The sequence below is a fragment of the Eurytemora carolleeae genome, unplaced genomic scaffold (genome assembly GCF_000591075.1).
Source record: "Eurytemora carolleeae unplaced genomic scaffold, Eaff_2.0 scaffold1475, whole genome shotgun sequence".
In the NCBI taxonomy this organism is placed as follows: domain Eukaryota; kingdom Metazoa; phylum Arthropoda; class Copepoda; order Calanoida; family Temoridae; genus Eurytemora; species Eurytemora carolleeae.
Window position 1 is genome coordinate 15,429 of NW_019397361.1, and position 24,247 is coordinate 39,675.

At 35.3% G+C, this 24,247-nt stretch overlaps 1 protein-coding gene across 2 annotated transcripts; it reads right to left on the reverse strand.

The window, feature by feature from the left end:
* Positions 1 to 196: 196 nt before the first annotated feature.
* Positions 197 to 20,107, reverse strand: LOC111713751 (transcriptional regulator ATRX). 2 transcript variants are annotated; one of them, XM_023488695.1, is made up of 28 exons: positions 19,898 to 20,107; positions 19,615 to 19,811; positions 19,413 to 19,487; positions 16,953 to 17,016; positions 16,691 to 16,776; positions 15,387 to 15,468; positions 14,742 to 14,785; positions 14,107 to 14,214; positions 11,331 to 13,971; positions 11,177 to 11,244; positions 10,841 to 11,030; positions 10,468 to 10,688; positions 9,996 to 10,324; positions 9,424 to 9,933; positions 8,553 to 8,733; positions 8,244 to 8,354; positions 6,855 to 7,062; positions 6,377 to 6,643; positions 4,912 to 5,067; positions 4,576 to 4,653; positions 4,032 to 4,121; positions 3,381 to 3,529; positions 3,053 to 3,289; positions 2,361 to 2,628; positions 1,450 to 1,821; positions 1,178 to 1,236; positions 886 to 1,112; positions 197 to 803 (listed from the first exon to the last, which is right to left on the reverse strand). In XM_023488695.1, exons 1-28 carry the CDS (start codon positions 20,033 to 20,035, stop codon positions 700 to 702), a joined length of 7,260 nt encoding a protein of 2,419 aa, XP_023344463.1. In that variant the 5' UTR covers positions 20,036 to 20,107; the 3' UTR covers positions 197 to 699. The 2 variants fall into 2 exon arrangements, with proteins under 2 accessions (XP_023344463.1, XP_023344462.1); XM_023488694.1 differs by having other exon boundaries at positions 16,691 to 16,779.
* Between the last annotated feature and the right edge of the window lie 4,140 nt (positions 20,108 to 24,247).

Below are 24,247 nucleotides of genomic sequence, written 5' to 3' on the forward strand. Positions count from 1 at the left end.
AATAGAATAAAGCTGGATTAAAGCTGTCTCTGAATCAAAATGATAACAATGTATCTTAACCCATCAGAGAATAGACGGATCTGTTTCATCACCTAAATGTCTCGAAACCTCATTTAATATGGACATTTTAAAAACCCTGCTTTCGACATCAAAATACTGTCATGTTCTGTAGATTGTAGAATAAAGATAATACCAATTATAAAGCAATGTTATTTTGTTTATTTCTCGGATCTACAGAGTAAAGAATCCATATCTCAAGTAAAAGCTAGAATTTACATAAATTTTAACTAAACAAAGGCGACTGTAAGAAAGTCCTACACTGTTCCAACAACTTGAAAAAAAGCTGCAGAGCTATTATCAAATATTGTTTGCTGGGAACTGATACAGGTTTGGTTTAAGTCATCAATACATACTGGATGGTTGGTTGGATGGTTGTACTTGTTTGAGTAATTTTGTCAATTTTTTCTTGTTTATGAACTAAACTTCTTCACGAAGCAGAAGAGATGTTGTTAGTCCTTTATAACGAGGACTATAGGTTTTAATACTTTTATTAGAACCTGAGAACCAGAATTAGAACTAAGTATTCAATGCACAATAACTGTTTCTTTTACTCATTCTCTTTTTATCTGGTGATGAGTGAAAACCATACTCCGGGTCAAGATTCAGGTTCTCCTGGAACTAGATGGAGCTAGATGCAACCTAGCTCTCGTTTCCTGAAGATGGTTTCACTGACATGCCTTGAGCTTGTAATTGCTGGATTAGTGCTTGATGTGCGGTTGTACTGCTCGGTTCAGGAGAGAAATCTAAACATTTAAAATTTAAAAATAGTTAATTGGTTTAACCCCCTCCCCCTCACTACTACTACTAGAGTTGATAAATGATTACCTAAGTCTGTATCTGGATCTAGTCTTGGTCTTCCTCGTCGTCCACCACGGCCTCTGGCGGCCGGAGGACGAACTACTCGTCTTTGGGAGATAACCACAGGAGAATCATTGTCGTCTTCTATGACAATCTCCTCCGGAGGCCCAGAGTTGGGTTTGAACATCGGTGTAATCTGACGCGGCATCATTGCCATGGCGGCGCCTGGTGCATGCTGTGATGCGCCACGGAACCTGTACAATACAATCAATTAATCTTGGTCTTTGTACATAAAATCAATATTTGGAAGTATATTTACCCAAACCTGTACATGCCAGGGTATTGTTGGTTTATCATCGCTTTAGCTTTGGCCATCTCCTAAAAATTATTAAATAATTGTTAAAAACTTTTTTTTTCATGTACAAGTTACAATAAAATCCAATGCGATGTGGCTCCCCTGTACCAACAAAGTTTCATGAGAAAGATTTTTTAACTTTACATATTTCAGGGGTTATTAGTTTTAAAGTGAAATCAAGGTCATAATTGTATTTTTTCTACCCTAAGAAAGGTTAGATCTTCTTCTTGAATTACCTGCTGATAGAAGGATTGATCGTATCCTGGGCCCTGTCTTTGTCCTACTCCTAGTGTATTCTGATTCATTATCACTGGGGTCTGTGTTCGGTGCAAATTTTGAAGCTGCATAATAGCAGACCTTGTCCTCATAACCAGCTCCTCGTGGCTTAACTCAGGGTTCATGCTCTTCAACTGGTGCTGGATCGCCATTGGGTTGATGGGGCTGGCCATCACCCTCCCATCCCCGGAGCGGGGGAGCATACCCTGGAGCATGGCCCCGAAAGCGGTTATGTTCTCGATCCCGACGTTGGTCTGGATGAGACCCTTCTTCTCGTTCTCGTATTCCTCCCAGGCAGCTTTACGTTCAGCTTCAGTTAGATTCTCATCAACCTGAACACAGTAAACTCATTTAAAGCGAGTGTTCGCGCAAAATTAAACAAATAAAACATGAATAGTTAAGAATCAAGTGGTTCTATTCATAATTATGAATTTATATATAAAGTCGTAATCTCTGTTTTGGCGTTTGTCTGATCATAACTGAGAAACCCCTTTACTGATTTGCCTCAAATTTTGATTTGGAAACCCTGTATAACCACGGGAATGTTCTTAGCTTGGTTTAATTTTATTGAGAAAGCTTAGTTTCCAGGCAAAGCTAGGTACCCGAGCTAGTATCCTATTATTATTATTATTAGCAGACAACCAATCATTCAATGACATAGGACCGACGCTCCTTGACATTACAGTGTATCCATGGGAAAAACGGCCTGCCTTGCCCTAGTAAGGAGACTAACCCAGGCGGTCTGCCCAAAACAGATTTATTTTAAATCTCTTTCATTGAATAAAAGGTTATCTATTAATAAGAAGTCCAAAAACGTTGCCTACCACTAAAACACTGGAAAAGAAAATTGGAAATGAATTAAATAGTTTACCTTGTTCTCCAGCAGAGAATCGTGATGATGAAACTTCCAGATCAACTCTTTATGTTTATCCACTAGCTCCGCTAGCAGCCTATCCTCTGGTACACTAGGAGTAGGTTTAGCGGATAAAGGTTCCTCTACATACTCATATAGTTCCGCTAGTTCTCCCATTGTAAAGTGTCGTTCTATCTGCTGTTCATCAACTACACGAGCTGCCAGGGATTGTTTTGTAACTTGACGATCATAGATCTTTTCCTCCATTGTTCCTTTTGCCAAAAACCTAAAATATTGAAATAATATTGGTTTCAAATTGAGCATTTAGTGGTCGAAGATCCATTTTGATTAATAAGTAACCTGGATGTTTCAATGAAAATTTGGTGGGGGGGGGGGGGAGAGAAATGTCCCCATACATTTCTCTCCCCGCCCCCCCGCACAATTTTGTGATTAAAACTAGCTTTTTAGCTTGAGTTTAATAATCTTATACATAATCTGTGTTATCATAATGCTTTTTTGCTCTTTTTTAGCGCAAACTACAAAATACACTGTTAAAACATCTTTCTGACCTAATCAGTACTCACTGAATTATCTTTTAAAAATTGATTTGTTGATAAAAAAGCTTATCCTAAAGAAAAGGGGACAACAGGGCGGTGGACCCCCTCCAGTTACGGCCCTGATAAAAATGTAGTTTAACCGTGCGTTCTGACCTGTAAATGTAAACAGGTTTTGTCTGACCGAATCTATAAACTCTGAAGATGGATTGAACATCATGACTGGGATTCCAGCTTGCATCAAATATAATAACTCTGTTGGCTGCGACCAGGTTGATTCCTAGTCCTCCAGCCCTGGTAGAGATCAGGTATAATCTCATTCTATGACTGGAGGCTTTGTTGAAGTATTTACAGCAAACTTTTCTAGTCTCAGCAGCAGTACTTCCATCCAACCTATAGAAAAAACATTTTTAAATTTAAATAAATATATAATTTAAAACAGAAGATAGATAAAAACTCTCTAAGGTTTGACAATGAACCATACCTGTAATAATCCTTCCCGAGTATCCAGGTTCCGATGGTACCCGGAGCTGCCTCGTTCTTCCTAAGTAGTTTCTCCTGGTTCTCATGTTCCCGAGCAAGGAACTCCTCGATTAGGTCCAGGGAGAGAAGGGACTGACTGAATACTAGAACCTTAACACAAGAAATTAGATTTTTCAGAAACCGTCATCCCTGATCTGTTTGAAAAATAGTGAACAATTCCTTTTCATACAAAACATAAATCGTACATTTCTACACCGTTTAACAGACGAATTTTTCGTCAATTTAAGGGACTAAATACAGACGTTATTTAAGGCGACCCTCAATTTAGAAAAAGGAGCATGCCAAATTCACAAAGGTACCATTTAAGCCTTGAAGATATCCTTGTTTATCATTTAAAAACGAATTGTATCCAACTGTCGTTTCTCTTTTAAAGTAGTTTGCGGAATTATGCCGCAGCGATGAAGAAAGAAATTGTAAGAATTTATCACTTTGCCAGATATCTTCTTTATTTTTGCTCAAAGGTTTTAATGGTACCTTTGTAAATCGTACAAGCCCCTCTATAAATGAATGCTCAAACGATATCACGCAAATTTACAATTCGTCTCCCAAAATTCAAACATTTTTTATTTCTATTTTAAAAAAGGATTCTTACTTTATCACCGATGAGTTCACATTCTCTGAGAATGTCCATTAGAAGCACCATTTTATTACCAAACTGTAGTTCTTCAATATTTTCCTCATCCTAGTTAATAATGTTAAATTTACATTTCCATTAAAAACTAATTTTTCCTCAATCATATGTCCCCCTAAATGATTATTTAAAATTTTCAAATATAATTTTCATTCCAAAAGTTTTAATTCCAGAAAATTGCATCTTTAAAATTCTGAAACGAAATTTTCCCCACCTTACCAAAATAGTTCAGATTATTCGGAACCCGTTTCCATCATTTAATTGTGTGAATTAGTTTATATTTCTAAATTTGGCTTGTCAGTTTTTTGTATCCATCAGACCCAAATTGGTTGTAGGACTTGAGGAAAGGTGTATAAATAAGAAACAGATCATTTTAAAGTCCGCCAATAAAAAAAATAAAAAAGCGTCGAAAGTTTTCTATTTTCATGATGATGGAACAGAGGCACGAAGCCCCCGTGAAAATAGTTGATTTTGATTTGAAAACATAATCCTCTATCCTTGTTACCTTTAGGAGTTGATTCCACCATCCTCTAGAGGAGGACTCCAGGGGTAGATCTCCCAAACCTCCAACCAGATCTTCACACTAATATAGGCAATCAATCAACCAACCAACCAACCAGACTTGTTTTGTAATTTCATCTTAATTTTTAAAGAAAGGGGTGGGTTATGTACCTATTGTGTACTTTATCATATATGCTGAGTGCTGGTTAGTATCAAGACAAATTCACAAACACGACGTGTTCTAAAGCTAGACAAAATATAATCTGAATCGATAAATACTTGAACCTTCTCGATAAAGAGAAAATTTCCGCCCTCTCCAATTCAACAAAAAAAAACTAACCTTATCCCCCCTAGTAGTTCTCTTCTTCTCCTCCCCTGTCTCCTCCACCTCCTGGATATCACTATCCGAACCTACACTCTCCTCATCACTAGTTCCATCATCATCAATAAAATCCTTTAAACTTCCCTCCTCTTCCTCATCATCCTCATCCTGCTCCTGAACAAATAATAATGTTTCATTCAATCAAAGGAAAAGATACATTAGATGAAGCCAATTCTTCAGCTTTCAGATTTATATTTGAGGATCTTCTAAGACCAGATCTGTCAATCTAAACATATCAAGTATTTTAATGACATCCAATATTTTTTTAACACAGTAAATAAATTTCTTTTAGTTTACAATTATAGTTAGTAAATACTTATACTTTGACTTTAAATACTCAAAGAAAGATTAATTTATAAACAGAAGAGAAACGTCATCTATGTATATATATATATAGTAGAATAATCTCTATTTGTCTATCTGTTTGTTTGTTTGTAAATCCGATCATAACTCATAAACCCCTGGTCCGATTTGACTCAAAGTTGAATTGGGAAACTTGCTTGAACCACGGGAATTTTCTTAGCCTGGTTTAGAATATTTTTTTATTTGAGTGGGTTGATTTTTATTTGGAAAACTCTAGGCCAAGCTGGGTTCTCAAGTTAGTTAAATATATAGTTATATATGAAACTAGCTTGGAGACTTTCTTTGCCTGGAAATTAAAGTCAACCCACTTACCTTTAAATAATTAAACCACAAAAAGACATTCCTATGGTTCTACAGAGTTCCCCAATCAAAATTTGAGGCAAATTAATTGAGGGGTTCCTGAGTTATGATCGGATATAACCAAACAGAGATTATTATTTCATTTCTTCATATATTAAATATAGATTATGGTTATTTCAAATTTTGCCCCAACTTATAACGCATCTAATTGTGCTGATACTTGAAAAAACAACTTATATTTACCTTTGATATTTTCTCTATCCAGTTTCCCAGGTATTCCACCTTGTTCTTGTCAAGATCATAGAGGTTTCTGTGACAGTTGTTGCAAATAACCTTAGGATAGTTGGCCACTTGTACATTAAACTGGTTCTAGACGAAGCATTTGATCTTGGTTTCAATAGCAGGAGTAATCTTTTGAATTTTAGTCGACTTTTTACCATATTGTGTGAGACAAACTGCACATGTTTTATGCAAACAGTTCGTCATTTTGTGTACTGTTTTGAAAATTTTCGCGCATTTTTATCCAAAATTTCTCGCATTTCTTACGGATTACAATTATTTTGATAGTAGAAATTATTTTTAAATTAAATTTGTTCAAACCATTTATTCGCTACATTTTCCAACCTCCCTGAAGTTCTAAATGGTATAAATGGTATCTACTAATATATATCTAACTAATGAAGAAGAAAAATTAGACCTGGTCAACAGTGCGTGATTATTCTACAACTTTAAAATTTATAAAAAATAGTGTTTTTATTACCTTGTCCATTTTCCTAAGTTTGGATAAATGAAGAATATAAGGATGATTCCAGATCCTTGATAAGTTCTGTACATCATAGAACAATCCCCCTTTCTTTCCTCCCTCTAGCTTTCCGTCCAGTCCGACCTGACCAGCCTTGGCGTAGTTCTCCAGGTAGAACTTGTACAGCCTGCTCTGTAGATCCGTCATGTTGATGGAGATAACGTACTCCAGTTTAGGCTGGAGATACGGAACTAACACGTGGTAATCTAATCTTTGCATACAACCCTGGAAAGAAAAGGGGATAATTCTTCAATTAATCTTCTTCACACATTTTGTTTCCTTCCAATCCTCTAACTGCCTTCTTCTCTATCAATTTCATTACTCTTTAAGTTCCACTTCTTAATTCATTTTTTTAGATCACCAAATTTGTCATTCTAATTTCATCCCATCCCATCCAATCCCATCCCATCCCATCCCATCCCATCCCATCCATTACCTTGAGAAGATCATTAAGGATGAATGATCTCTTCTTCATGATCCTAATATCCCGATCCATGGAGTCGGAGTGTTGTCCGTTCACGATAGGGTTGACAAACCTATTCATGAACTCCTTCCTGGTCCCGAGCAGGGAGGGTTTAACAAAGTTGACCATCTCATAGTACTCCTTCAAGTTGTTCTGTAGTGGGGTTCCGGTCAGGATTATTCTAGAAACAAGATTATATTCAAGGAAGGGTTCAGGTGAGGAGTATTCTAGAAACAAGATTATATTAAGGGAGGGGGTTTAGGTGAGGAGTATTCTAGAAACAAGATCATATTCAGGAAGGGGTTCAGGACAGGAGTATTCTAGAAACAAGATTATATTAAGGGAGGGGTTTAGGTGAGGAGTATTCTAGAAACAAGATTATATTCAGGGAGAGGTTCAGGTGAGAAGTATTCTAGAAACAAGATTATATTCAAGGAAGGGTTCAGGACAGGAGTATTCTAGAAACAGGATTATATTCAGGGAGGGGTTCAGGTGAGGAGTATTCTAGAAACAAGATTATATTCAGGGAAGGGTTTAGGTGAGGAGAATTCTAGAAACAAGATCATATTCAGGAGGGGGTTCAGGACAGGAGTATTCTAGAAACAAGATCATATTCAGGAAGGGGTTCAGGACAGGAGTATTCTAGAAACAAGATTATATTAAGGGAGGGGTTTAGGTGAGGAGTATTCTAGAAACAAGATTATATTCAGGAAGGGGTTCAGGTGAGGAGTATTCTAGAAATAAGATCATATTCAGGAACAGGTTCAGGACAGGAGTATTCTAGAAACAATATCATATTCAGGGAGGGGTTCAGGTGAGGAGTATTCTAGAAACAAGATTATATTCAGGAAGGGGTTCAGGTGAGGAGTATTCTAGAAACAAGATTATATTCAAGGAGGGGTTCAGGTGAGAAGTATTCTAGAAACAAGATCATATTCAGGAGGAGGTTCAGGTGAGGAGTATTCTAGAAACAAGATTATATTCAGGAAGGGGTTCAGGTGAGGAGTATTCTAGAAACAAGATTATATTCAAGGAGGGGGTTCAGGACATGAGTATTCTAGAAACAAGATTATATTCAAGGAGGGGGTTCAGGTGAGGAGTATTCTAGAAACAAGATCATATTCAGGAGGAGGTTCAGGTGAGGAGTATTCTAGAAACAAGATTATATTCAAGGAGGGGGTTCAGGTGAGGAGTATTCTAGAAACAAGATTATATTCAAGGAGGGGTTCAGGACAGGAGTATTCTAGAAACAAGATTATATTCAAGGAGGGGGTTCAGGTCAGATTTAAAAACAAGCAATAAACAGAACCTTCTTACAATTAAGCCTAGTTAAGGTACATTTTGTCCCTATACTATTCCTACCTTCTCAACGACTTTATCTTGTTAACCGCCTGGTTGATGGCAGATTTCTCATTCTTGAGAAGATGTCCTTCATCACAAACAATTAGATCTGGTCCAGGGTCTAACAAACACCTAAACACAATTACGTAGGATCAGGATTAAAGAAATCCGCAATAATTTAATTTCCTGGATCCGCATACGCAAACAAATGCAGATTCAAGGATCGCAACAACAAAAATGAACCTTTCACGCAATATTTCAGCATTATATATATAAGTATTATAGGATTTTTTCTTTGTTCAAAATACGTAAAAAAATTTATATACTTACTGGTTGAATATATTTCTCTGTTTACTTTTAAACTTCTTATTCTTTTCGTTGGTTAGGTTTCTGAACATATCGTATCCTATGATTAGAACTCCCCCCTCCCTGAACCAGGCCTGGAGCTTGTCTGCTCTACCCCAGTTATCCTTCTCTCCGGACATACCGAACACGTCCAGTTCCATACTACCTAAATACAAACAATCGTTTTACATTTTCTTGAAAAATTATTCCCCTCTTTTTACAATATTTGGGTTTCCTCAGATGTTAGGAATGTTTGCACAGAGCAGATTTTTGTTTCGGTTTTATTTGCTGAGCTGGGAAAAATAAGAGTTTTAGGAGGTAAAAAGTATCAAAAAGAAGGGTATAAACATGTATAAATATATGTATTTATCTTGACACACATTTAACTGTGAAATAGGAATACGACTGTTACGATTAAAGTTACTTGAATAGAAATATAGAAATAACAACATCAAATCTACAAGATTACTCAAAATGTCGCCCTTCTAGACCAAAATTTTATGGAACTCACCGATCACAAAGCAAATATATTTTAGTTATAACTAACTAGAAAATTTAGAAATGACTTAACAAAGATCGAAGACTAATGAGCTTTCAAAAATGTGGTCTACCTTCTCAGTATCCTTAAATTTAACTGAGTTATTGAACATTTATACAGTTTTGTTGATTTTTTATAAACTGGAATCTGGATAAATTTCCTAATATCTACATGAATTTTAAAGGTTAAAAATGGTAGACCACATTTTGAAAATCCCGAGACCAGAATAATTCCGCATGTAACAAAGACGATATAGAAGTCGTTATTTAATTCCTTTGCTTCTTGGGACACCCTGTATGCAAAAAATAGTTATCTTACCTTTTAACCATTTCTCGAATTCGTCCTCCCAGTTCTTGACAGTGTTGACGGGACAGATAACGAGAACCCTGTTGACTCCAACCCTGTCGTTGGTCAGCACGGTGTGGCTCAGAGTCACAGTCTGCAGGGTCTTCCCCAGGCCCATACAGTGCGCAAGGATCGCTCCTCCAGGTACCTTCCCAGCCTCTATCTGAGCTATAGACTCAAAACATGCGTCCCACATAAACTTAACTCCCCGAACCTGATGAGGTTTCAGTTTAGTCACCAACTTCTTATGCACTTCCACCAGGACCTCCTTGGTGTCGGGGTCGAAGTCGAGAACCAGCTGATCCACGGTCTCCTTGTCACTTTCAGGGAGACTAAACATTTTGTTGTAGGCCGCTTGTCGTTCTTCCATTCGTTGCCGCCGCTCACGCTCCTCGGCCGCCGCCGTTTTGGTTTCGTCCGTCAAATGTTTATCTTTGATGACTTTTCGAATCTTGTGTCGTCCTTTCGACGTGTTCTCGTCATCTGAAAATATAGTTTTGTCGATTTTGTCATGACATTAAAGAAGACGGATGATTTAATTTTACCTGATCCTGATCCACTCTCGCTGTTGTGTTTGATCCGCCGACGTTTCTTGGGTTTCTCCTCGTTCTCCGACCCACTCTGCTCGCTACTCGTCGAAGCTTTACGTCTTCGAGTTTTCTTCTTCGGTATTATTTCAGAATCGTCCGAGTTTACCTCCTCTTCTTCTTCCTCTTGGTCCTCGTCACTGAGAGCCTCGAAATTACTGTCGTTATCGTCGGACTCGACCACGTGTTTTCGGACCCGGCCGGATTTCCGTTTTTTGCTTCCGGACGGAGCCACGTCAGAATGTGCATCCGAGTCGGACTCCTTGGCCACCGGTTTAGATTTTTTCCTGAAAAATAAAATAGTTTGTAAAAAAATTATTTTAAAATTATAAGAAAGGATTATATGATTTTGTAAATGTTTTTATTACTTGAATAAAAATTCAACCTCTCCCGAGATTTTTTTCTAGATTTTTTATGTCTCCCTTTTTACCTAAATTTGGCTTCATCTTCACTGGTTTCTGTTTCACTGAGTTTCATGCTGAGAATGCCGGGTTTAGAACTAGATTTAGTTTCACGCTTCTCTCCTCCGTTCGTTTCCGTCTTCTTTCTAGGTTCTTCCGGAACCACTGGGGCAGTGGACCCGTCGGAGACAGCTCCGGTTTCGTCGCTGGACGACGCTAATACTGCAGCTTTAGCGACAGAGTTTTCATCCTGAAATTATAAGGATTTTAATAATATAAGTAATTTTTAGTGACTCTCCGCGACTGTAAAAAATAATTAATTTTGATAACTTCAAATTTTGTTCCATTTTATTTATTTCTATTGAGTAAAAAACACTAATTTTCCAAGCTCTTGGGAGGTACCTTACGGTTGGAAGAAGTGCGAGTTTCGTCTTCTGATTGTGGGTTCTCCATGATACCCTGATCCTCCTCTTCACTGCTCATATCTTCCAAACCATCCTTCTTCTTTCTCCGCTCATTTTTAGATCCAACTTTTAATCCTTTAGCATTCTTCCCGGGATGCTTTCCGTGTATGGATTTAAGATTACATAACCTGAAATATAAAGATGATTATGTTTGTGTAACTTACGACTATCAGGGTGCCCCACATCTTCTTGTTCCTCAGTCACAAGGAGGTGTTGGTGGAGTTCGGAGTAAGGACGGATGAGAAGGTTGGAGCACCCTGGTTGTGCGTCCCACCTTTCAATATCGGAGCCGGGAGCAGGACGGACAACTTTGAGAAGTCCGGGATTTTCTGACAGTGCCACCTAGGAGTAAAAAAATTAATTAATGTCTACACAATACATGTGGATTTTATCCCCCCCCCCCCTCCCCGCAACTCATTTTCACTAACCTTGCGATACTTTCTAAGTTCTCTTCTGACTCCTGGGTTTAGTCTACAGATTTCGACCCAACAAGGACGTAGGTTTTCAATATCTATATCCGACAGATCGTAATCTAATTTACTCTTCTCGTCTTCAACCTCATCTTCAGAATTTGATCCAACCTTCTGTTTTTTCTTCTGCTCCGAAGATACATCTTCTATCTTCCTCTTTCTTGATCTTTGTCCACCTAAATCTTCTTCGTCAGATGTATCTTCTTCTAGGTTATCCGTCTGTCCGCTCTTCCGTCGGATCTTATCAAGTTCTCTTTTCGTCTTCAGTTTCTTCCTTGGTGATCCTGCCTCCTGATCCACGATCTTCTTCAGGGGTTCGTTATCGGAAGAGGTTGATTGAAGAACAACAGCTTTAGCTTCCTCATTCAGCCTTTCAATATCAGTATCTGATCGTTTCTCAGCCTCTAATCTGTTCATGCCCTCAAGGGATTTTGACTCTGGTTTCCTGGGAGTACTGGTCTCAACCTTGGAGGTATTTTCATCCTCCGAAGCACTGGAATTGAGGACTGCGGCTTTGGCCTCTTTGTTCAACCTTTCATATTTCTCTTTTTCATCATCGCTCGAAGTTTTAGCGACACTTCCAGGTTTTTCTATTTTCTCTTCTCCATTCGTGGATTTTCCAGGTCTCAGTGCAGAATCATCATCCGACGAAGTGAACTGACAAAGAGATATTGTTTTATCAGAACATTTCTTATCTTTGTCCGTCACCTTAGATCGTTTGGTCGATGACATCTTTTTATTGTCCTTGCTTATATCCGTCTTGTCGGTAGTTTTATTCCTAGTCTTTTTCTTTGTTGCAGTTTCTTCTTTATCTGAACCTTTGGTGGATTCTTGGTCAGAATTTTTGGTGGATTCTTGGTCTGCGTTTTTCGCGGATTTATGTTTAGAATTCCTTGTGGATTTTTGATCCTTCTGTTTATTATCATCTTCATCTGAGGTTTCCGCTACCCCGCCTAAACGGGCCTGTAACTTCTTCATCTTATCGGCATTTATCTTGCCTACAAGGGTAGGAATTTCTGCTTTCTCTAAAACGGACTTTTTAGAATTGTTTGGCACATTAGATTTATCTGGCACAAGTTTAGAGGTATCATTTCCGGATAAATTATGATTTTCATCCGGCTCTGCGGTATCACTTTCTGCGAAAATATCCGAGTTTTCTAAATCCTGATTCTCAGGTTCAGGATTCAGGTTGCAATTTGACAAATGTTCATCACTAGCCGGGGTGGTGGTTACTCCTTCTAATATCTTAGGTTTCTTAACACAAATCTCTTCAGTAATTTCTACAATTATGTCAACAGGAGTAGAGTCTGCATTCTCAATCACAGGTTCAGAGTTTTCCGCGTTCGATCCGTCTTTGGAACTTTTTCTTGTCTTTAGGCCAAGGGTAGAGTCTCCTTTGTCTTTGGGAGTTTCAATATCTTTGGAAACAACTGCGTGTTCCGTGGAAGTGTCTTTAGTGGTTTTTTCTAGATCTAAACTATCTTTCTCGTCCTGTTTATTGGGTTTATCACTTGATTTAGGAACAAATTCAACATCTTGCATTGGAGTTATTTCCACCCCGGCCTCGCCTTCTTCACAGTTTTCATCAGAATCTTCAGGAACTTTATTTTCAGTCTTCTTCTCTTTCAGGTTATCCTCCTTCTTCTTATCCTTACTTCCTCTCTTCTCTTTTTCCTTGTTCTTGGGCTTGATTTCATTCTCATTGTCCTTCTCACCTTTAATTTCCTTCTTATTTTTCTTCTTCTTGTTCTCACCTTGTGGATTGTCTTTCTTCGTCTCAACTTGATCATCTGTTGAATTCTTTTCTTCTGAACTCTCCTCCTCTTCTCCGACCTCGTGTGTAATACTAATCGGAGATATATTTCCAAAATCTCGGTCGGAATTTTCATTAATATCATCAACAGTTTTTATCCGAACCCGGGAAGTTCCAGGAGATAACTCGGACTCTTTTCTTGACTTTTCGTCAAGGATTTTGGGTTCAACATTTCTGGAGAATTTATCTTCAATTATCGAGGATTTTTTAATTTTGGAGAACTTCCTTTCTGATTTAGATTTTTCGCCACAGGGTGTCACTTTCTCCGTCCCGTCAGGTGTAATTTCAACAACACTTTCATCTAGTTCATCCTCATCCTTCTCCTGGGGTTCAGCACCTTTATCCTCCTCATGTGTGATACTGACGGGGGACATGTTCTCGTGATCTCGGTCCGAGTTCTCATTGATGTCGTGCACGGTTCGAATACGGATTGCTGCTTTTTTGTTTTCCGATGTTGTAGGCTTATCCGATTTTTCTGATTTCACTTCCGAACTTGATATCGTTTCCGATACTTCGGTTTTCTGGTTTGATGTTTCTGACTTCTTATCCAAAGATTCTTTCAGGTTTTGTGATCCCCCTGTCCCCGGACTGCTTTTTGAAGAGCTCGGGGTAGGTTCAGTACTCTTCACACTGGGTGCCTCAGCTCTAGATGATCTGGAGGACCCGGAGTCGGACTGATTCGTTTGATCTTCTCCGGGTATAGCAATCTTCTCTGGTTCTAGGTCTGCGTCATGGATTTCCGGAAATTTAGTTTTAACCTGCTCCAACAAGTTCTCTTCCATCACACTAAAATATTAAAGCTTATTTTCAAGGAGAATGTTTAAGAATCGTGATTTTCACCCTAATTTGGGATTTTTGAAATAAATAAAAAAATTCCAGATTGAATTTGTTTGCACTTGAATTATTTAGAAAAAGTTTTACCTAAGATTGTGTTTTGTTATTTTGATAATAGTTCGTATCTTTTTAATAGTTTTCAAAACATCCTCTACTTTTCCACTATCTGCCTTCTTCCCCCAATTCTTCTGCGCTCTGGATATAAATTAAGTTAATGTTAAGTATGTTTGGTTTTCATTTCTTCATTTCTTAAAAGGAGGTTTTATTAAAGAATTGGAGACACTAATAACCATCCGTCAGAAAATATGTAAGATATTAATAAGAGAGACAGAAGGATACGTCAGAAAATATGTAAGATATTTACAAGAGAGACAGAAGGATAAGTAAGAAAATAAGTAAGATATTTATAAGAGAGACAGAAGAATAGGTCAGAAAATATGTAAGATATTTATAAGAGAGAGAGAAGGATACGCAAGAAAATATGTAAGATATTTATAAGAGAGAGAGAGAAGGATACCTAAGAAAATATGTAAGATATTTATAAGAGAGAGAGAAGGATTCCTAAGAAAATATGTAAGATATTTATAAGAGAGAGAGAAGGATACCTAAGAAAATATGTAAGATATTTATAAGAGAGAGAGAAGGGGGTGGGTAGGGGGCGGGTTAATAAAATTGTAGACATTCTTAAAGTAATTTTATAATGTTTGCAAATCAAATGTTACCTTTCCAGATATGTCTTGAGGATATCATTAACAGCGAACCCGTCCTGAAACATATTTCGTTAAAATAGTTTACATTATATTTTTTTAACGATTTAAGTAATTATGAGTAATTTTCAGTTACTTTTAACGATCTAAGCGCAAAAAAATCCCCTCCGATTAACCTCATTAAAAAAATTAATATTGACAGACAGACAAATCTTTAAGTGATTCAAAAACCGTGTAAAAAAGTGATGCACAAAAGTAGCACAAAAAAAGATTTGGCCGAATTTTAGTTTTCAACAATATTTTTAAAATAACGCATAAATATTTATTATTATTATTTATTATTAATTATTCATTGTTTATTATTTATTATTTATTGTTTATTATTTATTATTTATTCTTTATTATTTATTATTTATTATTTATTATTTATTATATATTTATCTATTTCTCTATTTATCTATTTATCTATTTATCTATTTATTTATTTATTTATTTACTGTTATCATTTCTGATTAATCGAGAGAAAAAGCAGCTAGAATCCCGTTCCCGCTTCACCCTACTTTTTCATAACCTATTCCATTTTACTTCCAATCTTATAATCAAATCTAGATTCGAGAAAATCTATGAAATTTTGAGAAGAAAATGTCGATTAAGTTTTACCTTATAAACGTCCTGAATGAATTCAACCTTTTCCAGATTCTTCTTTTTTATTTTTTTGTCTTCCTCTCTCTGTGTCGCATTTCTATAAAGGAGAAAATCCTACGTCAAATAGTATTTTTAAAAAAGGCGAGCACTACTTAAATATTAGGTCTTTTAGATTTATCAAATTGTACAAAAACTCTGATCATTTTAGGTTTTTCCTGTATTAAATTGAGAACTAAATCTAATAAATAAGCAAAAATTCGCTTGATTTGTAGGTTATTTAGCTTTAATAGAAATATGTTAAAAAAGCACATTTCAGCTTCTCCCACGGTCAGCTTAGTGCTAGAACTTTAAAAACATTTGTACATTATCTTAAAGCCATGATAAACAAATTTACCATTTTGATCAGCATATATGGGTTTTTCAATGAGAGGCACTTGAGTCGATTTTGTAGAAAATAGTAAAACCCTAACAGGAGCATTTCTAAACGAATTACCAAATCTGTTTATCATGATTGTAAGATAATTTATAGATGTTGTGAAAACTCTATCTTTAAATCTGATCATGGGAGAAACTTAAATGGGAAAAAATATACATTTTTTTAATGCCCATAGAGCTAAATAACCTACAAACCAAGCCAATTTTTGCTTTTGCATTTATTTTCTTGGATGTACACATTAGACTTAGTTCTCAATGTGAATTAACCAATATTTGGTCAAGGAAAAACATAAAATGATCAGATTTTTTGAACAATTTGAAAAAATCTGAAGGACATAATATTTGAGTAGCGAGGGGGCGTAGGTAAAAATATTTTTGTCTATCAAAGTTTCAATTGCGTTTAAAATAATGATCAAATATAGTAATACATTTTTTTAAACCAATTGTTATAAGTTGTAACATCAAAGGCCGAATTTAAAGAATTTGAGGCGCGGTTTAAATTTAATTTTAATTTAAACCACGGCTGAATTATGGTTGGTTTCACTTAAAATTGTATCAAATGTTTCAAGATTAAAGCCGGCGTTCAATTTAAACCGGGTTTTGGCGGTTTTAAGCCGCGACTTAAATTCTTTAAATTCGGCCTAAGGTTGAGAAACATAATCTGAAGACGAAGCAGCTTGTCTAAATTTCTTTCGAGAAGCATCAAATTTTTGTTGTCCTAAAAGTGTATCCCCCCCCCCCCCCCAGAAACAAGGGAATGTACATTTCAGTTTCAAGAGGCCGTAAATAGGTTTTCTTGGGGGGGGGGGAGAGAAGGAGAGGGGCATTTTCCCCCTTACCTCCTGTATACACTCCGGGGGTATTTTACTCTATATTTTACTTACTTGAAGTACATATAAATGCTGTAATAAACTGATCTTTGTTTATATATTTGAACTGGATCACATACAATACATCTCCACTCTTCCATCTCCTCAACATTTATTTTGTCAAATATTTAACAGAAATTTGTTAATTTATTGATTTTAATAAATGCATATTTTTAGAATAGATTTCTTTTACGGGAATCTCAAGAAAAAAGAGGCTATAAATCAATTTTGGAGAATTTAAAAAAATCAACAAAAACAAATCAAAAACAAAATGCACCTCAATCTCGGAAACTTTCTTGCGTCCCAGGTTTCTCTTGATGCACTTCTTACAGAACGCATTGCTGGAGTAATAAAAAGAATCCATAATCATTAATCATAATGCAAATACACAAAATTTTAGGGAATGGGGTAGGGGCCGTATACAAACAAAAACTATGTTTCCAAGGAGGATATTCAGCTTCCCCTTGAAATTTTATCAAGGGTACATCGTATTACCACAGAAAAATATTTGTTTATTGAAATATTTCATTTCTGGTAGAGTTTAGAGTTTAGAGAGTTAAGAGAGTTTAGAGAGTTAAGAGAGTTTAGAGAGTTAAGAGAGCTAGGAAAATATATTTCTGGTAGAGTTTAGAGAGTTAAGACAGCTAGGAAAATATTTCATTTCTGGTAGAGTTTAGAGAGTTAAGACAGCTAGGAAAATATATTTCTGGCAGAGTTTAGAGAGTTAAGACAGCTAGGAAAATATATTTCTGGTAGAGTTTAGAGAGTTAAAACAGCTAGGAAAATATATTTCTGGTAGAGTTTAGAGAGTTAAGACAGCTAGGAAAAAAGTAACTCAGTATTGAAAATATATTACGATATATCGCAAACATAGGCGGTTTCAGGGGGGGGCAGTCCATTACCCCCCTCCTGAGTGAAATTAGGAGGGGGGGTGCCCCCTCTGTATTTTTACAAATCATTTCTCTTTTAAAGTATAGTTTTTATTCATTCTTCTATATAAATAATAAAGTGTACTTGAAAGTGACAACAATATGAAAATAAATTTTAAGAAAGATATCAATTATATAGACTTGCCTCAATTTCAGACATTTGTGTTTTTAATTCATTCATTTCTAGTGGCCCAAGAAAACTAGTTTATCGTAGACTATGAGAACCCAGCTAACCAAATTGCGTAAGCAACGTAAACGCATATTATCTTGGCTCGAATTACGCAATTAAAACGCAAATTTGCGTAAGTCTAGATTTCAAATTAGTGTAAATATCTAATTTTTCTAAAGAAAATATTTTATAACCCAGCTTTAAGTAAAAATATCGTGACTTTGTGGAGATGTGTATCATTTTATTTCAGGTATACAAATTGCGTAAAAATACGCTCAATTTGCGTAATTGCCTAAAACTCTAAATCTAATTTTTTTGAAATCTATATATAAATTTGGCTTGTCTGTCTGTTTGTCTGTTTGTTTGTATCCAATAAACGTCAAAACGGCTGAACCGTTCGGGCCCAAATTTTTTGTGGGACATCACGTGACCACAGGGAAGGTTTATGAATGATCAAAATTTCAAATATTTGTCTCCATCAAAATTCGATCTTCATTAAATTTTTGAAAATTTTGAAAATCCACGAAATTTTTTGTGAAAATCCGCGAATTAGTTTTGTTTTGTTTTACGATGTACACAAAGAGAACATGTTCACAATTAATTTAGAAGATGGGCGCGAAGCGCCCTCTAAGGCTAGTATCTAAAATTTCCGATACAGCATATATTGCATTTTCCAAAAAAAATTGAAAAAATAAACTTTTTAAAAGAATTTAAGTTGTCTTTGTTAGCATTAAAATTGCGTAAAAATTGCGCTCTTTTTACGCATATGTTTTGAGTGTTTTAAATATTGAAGAATTGAGTGGCCCGGAGGGGGGATTTTTTTATTTACTTTCAGCCTTCTTATGGTATACTTTTATTCTTAACTCTAAAATTGACATAGAAACTACTTGCAGTCTCCTGCAAGAAAAATTAGCATGATTTAAGAAGCATAATAAAAGAGAAAGAATAGCAGAAAAATAAAAATAATTCTCCCTTCAAGATTGATATGTTATGTTAAATTGTTATATTGTTTTGGTTTCGCTTAAATATCACTTTTGGTAATTCAAAAGCGATTCTGCACTGGATTTTTTTTCATAATGCATTCTCGACATTTTTTACATGCTCATCATAACTGTTCTTGAATATGTTTAAAGATTTAGACTACTTTATACTGATATATGGATTTGTCACTCTCACAGAAAAAGAGTTTATGTAAAATGTATGAATGTAAATATACAGTGTACCATTATAAAGTTCAGCAATCTATAATATTTTTATAGATAACTAAATGGACTATTAAGGCATTTTTCCTACCCTGTAATAAAAGGTAAAAGAAAATGTAATTTTAGTAGGGTTAGGAGGGTAAATAGAACTTTTTAGCTTTCAATTTGTTTGATTACATTACATACAGGGAGGGGGTTAAATCAATATAAGGGGGTGGGTGCCCCTTACCCCCCCCCCCTGTCTTAAATCCTGAAACCGCCTATGATCGCAATGCATATCTTTTTCAGTTTATAAAAAAAGTATTATTTGATAAATAACTACTAAATAAAAAAAATATAATAAGTAAAATAAATCTTATGTAAATATCATTTGATGTCAATCCTTAAAAAAGGTTACAAAGTCCTCAACACAAAAATATTTCAGTTAAACGATATACCTGCATTTATCACACAGTAACAGTTCTCCTCCATTAGCGCACCAGCGACAATGTTCGAATGAACCATCCTCTCCTCTTTATCATCATATTTATAATCAACAAAACAAAAAGTCATAAGTACGACTTTAAAAGAGCGGCTTTAATAAAAAATAAATTGACAAAAACGTCGATTTTTAAACAACATATATATGAATTAATTTTCCTTGTCCATTCTCCAAGGTGATAAAACTTCTTGCAGTTCTTACAGACCGGAGCTCCCAACTCCGGGTGTCGGACCACCGAACCCTGCTCCAGGTGGGTTATAGTCTTGAAGCAGGACGTACACACTATTTCTAGCTTCTCAAGGTCATCTGGATCAATTAGATGCTTTTGTTGGTAACGCTTTTCTTTCTTAGATACCTGGAGGATAAAGTAGTTTTTAAAAAATGCGGGAAAGAGAGGTAAAAAACGCGCAAAGTTTCAAACACTAAAAAATGAAATCTAACCTGTGAAAACCACTCTGAGTCGGTTGGTATCTTCTTGGAGACGAATACTCTACTCCCCTCCTCCTCCTCTCCGGAATCTGAAACCTCTTGAATCTCATCAGGATCAGAACTGGAGTCTTCAACAACTATTTCGGACATATTATCTATAATCACGAAATATTTGGGTATAACATAATAGTAAATTAAACTGTGATGTGGAAACTGAAAATTAATATATAAATCCTTATGTTTTCACTGAAAAGAGTATTGTTGTTCAAGCCTTTATTCGAGTACAGGGTAAAGAAGATGGCGTTATTTTTTATATTGAGGGTGTAGAGGACTAAACTGTAGAAGCCGGGGAATCCTGTCCAATCTCCGCAGAGTTCAGACGTCTGTATCTGAGGTTAGACAAGGCAGCACTAAGCTAAACTCTGGACGGACCAGATTTAAACAAAGTCTAGCAAAAAACTTGAGACCAGCAAAAAACTCTGGCTCAAGCAAAAAACGCAGAAACTCGGCTTGGGTCCTCGCTATACACAATTTCAAGCCTGAAAGCTAAGAGACCCGTTTTTAAATTAATAACTAAATAATTTGGATAAAATATATTAAACCCATACCACCATGTACAGATCTATCCGGTACAGAAGCATGAGCAATTTTGTAAATGCTTTAAGAGTAAAAAAGTCGTCTTTTCCACGCGGTATTTCTTTCTACCGGTACATCCTTTCTACCCTTTTTTATTTCACCTTATAATCGGAAGCCACCGTAGGTAAAATGTTTTCAGCGGAGGGAATGCACAATCATGATTTAATACTAATTTCACTATACATGGAGGATAGTAATTAACACAATTAGGATACTAATTATAAATGGAGTGATGAATTATAACACTCGGGTCTGTCCATGTATACGATTATTGGACCCCCCCCCCCCTGCAATCAATTTTGTACATGCAGACAACTTTTTCAACAATTTTCAATTATAGTATTTATATTTAGGGTTATAGGTTAGGTTGACACTTTTTGGGCCGATCGCTGCGGCTATGGTCGAGGCCGAGCGCTGCGGCCACTGCATTTAAGATCCGTGTACAAAATTGATAGGAGGAGGGGGGGGGGTCCAAAAATCATTCTCTAGGAAATTACCAAATTTGACTGAGTATTGCATTTTGAAATATTTCAATTAGTCATAATGATTATTCAATTATGACTATATACTAAATCCATCTTAAAATCACTCATTAACCAATAATTATTAGACTTTGTGATATTTCAGGATGCAATAATCAGTCAAATTTGTCAAAAATTTCATTGTAAAACAGTTAAAGAATTCAACACCCAAAATATTAATCTTAAGTAGAATTGAAAAAATCGTTTGAAATGTGCTTTTTTTGCGTGATGTGGCTGGATTTTTTAAAATCACACTTTAAAGGCCCTAAATATACCATTTGAAAAAGTAGTTTTGCCCGGAAGAGTCAAATTTGGTGGTACGGAAGGGGAAAAAGTGGTGGCTCATGGCCGCTTGCCTTCCCCCGCTCGTGTACTGTCCCATTATTAGGAATGGGGTGTAGGGAGACTTTCAAGGGAGGGCGTCGCGGTCTCGAATTTTCCCGAATGCCGCGTGTCAATACTATAATTCCAAGAGAGAGACAGAGGGGGATTGAATTTTGTAGATCCACATTAAATAATTTTCTTTGAATGCCTGCGTAGAATCTGACAGCTGGTGGGGTGGGGGAGAGGAGAAGGATATCAGCTTTGATATGAGTGTGAGTTTTTATCATTTTTAGGGCAAAAATAGATACGTTTTTCACTTTTTAAGTTTTAAGTAATTTCTTCAACTTTTTTAAAATAACAGCTGGTGTCCGGTGGTGAGAGGGGGTTGATATCAACTTTGATACGAGTGTGAGTTATTATCATTTTTAGGGCTAAAATAGGTACAATTTTAACTTTTTAAGTTTTAAGTAATATTTCTTCAACTTTTTACAAAAAAAATTTGATTCAGGTTGGTCAAATTCATGACATTTGTATCCATCCTTAACAAAAGTATCCAGATCAGATAAACAACCAAACCCAATCTATATCAAATTCATAACATTCCTATCCATCTTTGAAATTTTTATCCATGATCAGATAAGCATGTCAAACCCAACCTATATCAAATTGATAACATTCGTATCCATCCTTAACATTTGTATCCAGATCAGATAAGCAATCAAACCCAACCTATATCAAATATATAACATTTGTATCCATCCTTAACATTTGTATCCAGATCAGATAAACAATCAAACCCAACCTATCAAAGTCATAACATTCACAAATTTTTTTTTGTAACAAAATTGAAGAAATATTACTTAAAACTTAAAAAGTGAAAATCGTACCTATTTTTGCCCTAAAAATGATAAAAACTCACACTCATATCAAAGCTGATATCCTCCCCCTCTCCCCACCCCACCAACTGTTATTGTAAAAAAGTTGAAGAAATATTAACTAAAACCTAAAAAGTGAAAATCGTACCTATTTTAGCCCTAAAAATGATAAAAACTCACACTTGTATCAAAGCTGATATCCTCCCCCTCTCCTCACCCCACCAGCTATCAGACGAAAATTATTTACTGAGGATCTACAAAATTTAATCCCCCTCTGTTACACCCCATGCCCTTATGTTCGGCTGAAATCCTTCAATTACCGAAAATGATATTATTATTAAAGGTCTCTCCAGAACTAACCTTAAGAACATCAATTAGGTGGATTCTCATTTGAACTACTGCCGTTTGAACTAAAGTACATTTGAACAATTGTTCGTTTGAACTATTGTTCATTTGAACTATTGTTCATTTGAACTACTGACATGACGTCATATCCTGTAGTTTAAATCAACACATTTCTTGCTCATTTGAGCTATTTTTCTACCCCATTCAGTTTATAAATTTTTTTTTTATAATTCCCATAAATTGTTATGCTCATGACAATTAAAATAGTCTAAATTATAACAAAAAAATAGTTCAAATGAACATAAAAATAGTTCAAATGAACATAAAAATAGTTCAAATGAATTAGTTCAAATGAAAAAAAGAAAAGTTCAAATAAATTTAAAAATAGTTCAATTAAAAAAAATTGTTCAAATAAACATAAAAATAGTTCAAATGAACATGAAAATAGTTCAAAAGAAAAAAAAATTGTTCAAATGAACATAAAAATAGTTCAAATGAAATAGTTCAAATGAAAAAAAAATTGAAATGAACTAAAATATAGTTTTTAATGAAAAAAAATAGTTCAAATGAAAAAAATAGTTCAAATGAAAAAAAATTGAAATGAATTGAAATATAGTTTTAAATGAAAAAAATAGTTCAAATGAAAAATAAACAAACAAAAATTTCAAATAAAATTGTTGCCCCTTTATCTGTCACCTCCCACGGACAAGTCCATATAGCAGCTGTAATACCACGTGCTAGTAGGTCGGATGTGTAGTATAGCGGATTTGGCGTAGGTCAGAAGTGGAGTATGGCGGATATGTGTAGGTCGAAAAATACACCAGTTTCAGTGACCAATACAAGATAAAAGATTTTAGCAAGGGGGGGGGGGGGCAAGATTTTTTTTGTGTTCATTTGAACCATTTTTTTGTCACATTTTAACAAATTTTTTGTCCATTTGAACTATTTTGATGTCCATTTGAACTATTTTTTATCCATTTGAACTATTTATATTGTCCATTTAAAATATTTTTTTTGTGTATTCGAACTATTTTTTTTTGTTCATTTCAACAAATTTTTTTTTCATTTGAACTATTTTTTTGTCCATTCGAACTACTTTTTTGTCCATTTGAACTATTTTTTTGTTCATTTCAACTATTTTTATGTCTATTTGAACTATTTTTTTTTTCATTTGAACTATTTCATATGAACTATTTTCATGTCCATTTCGAACTATTTTTATGTCCATTGTAACTTTTTTTGTCATTTTCATTTGAAATATTTTTTTCTCATTTGAGCTATTTTTTTCATTTTTGAACTATTTCACTTGAACTATTTGTTTTGTTCATTTAAACTGTTTTTATGTCCATTTGAACTATCTTAATGTTCATTTGAACTATTTTTTTGTTTATTCCATTTAAAATATATTAATAGTTCAAATGAAAATAGTTCAAATGAGCAATATATTTACTCGTTTGAACTATTGTTCATTTCAACTACTCACGTGGTACCACGTGCAGATATATAAAGTTGAAATGAACAATGTTCAAACGGGAGTAGTTCAAATGAGATAGCATCCATCAATTACAATTTTGTTAATGTTCTATCAATTTAGAAGAGAGTAATTTGTCTGATGATTGTAAGCATTTATTGCAGCGTTTAAGGAGTTTAAGGGGGGGGGG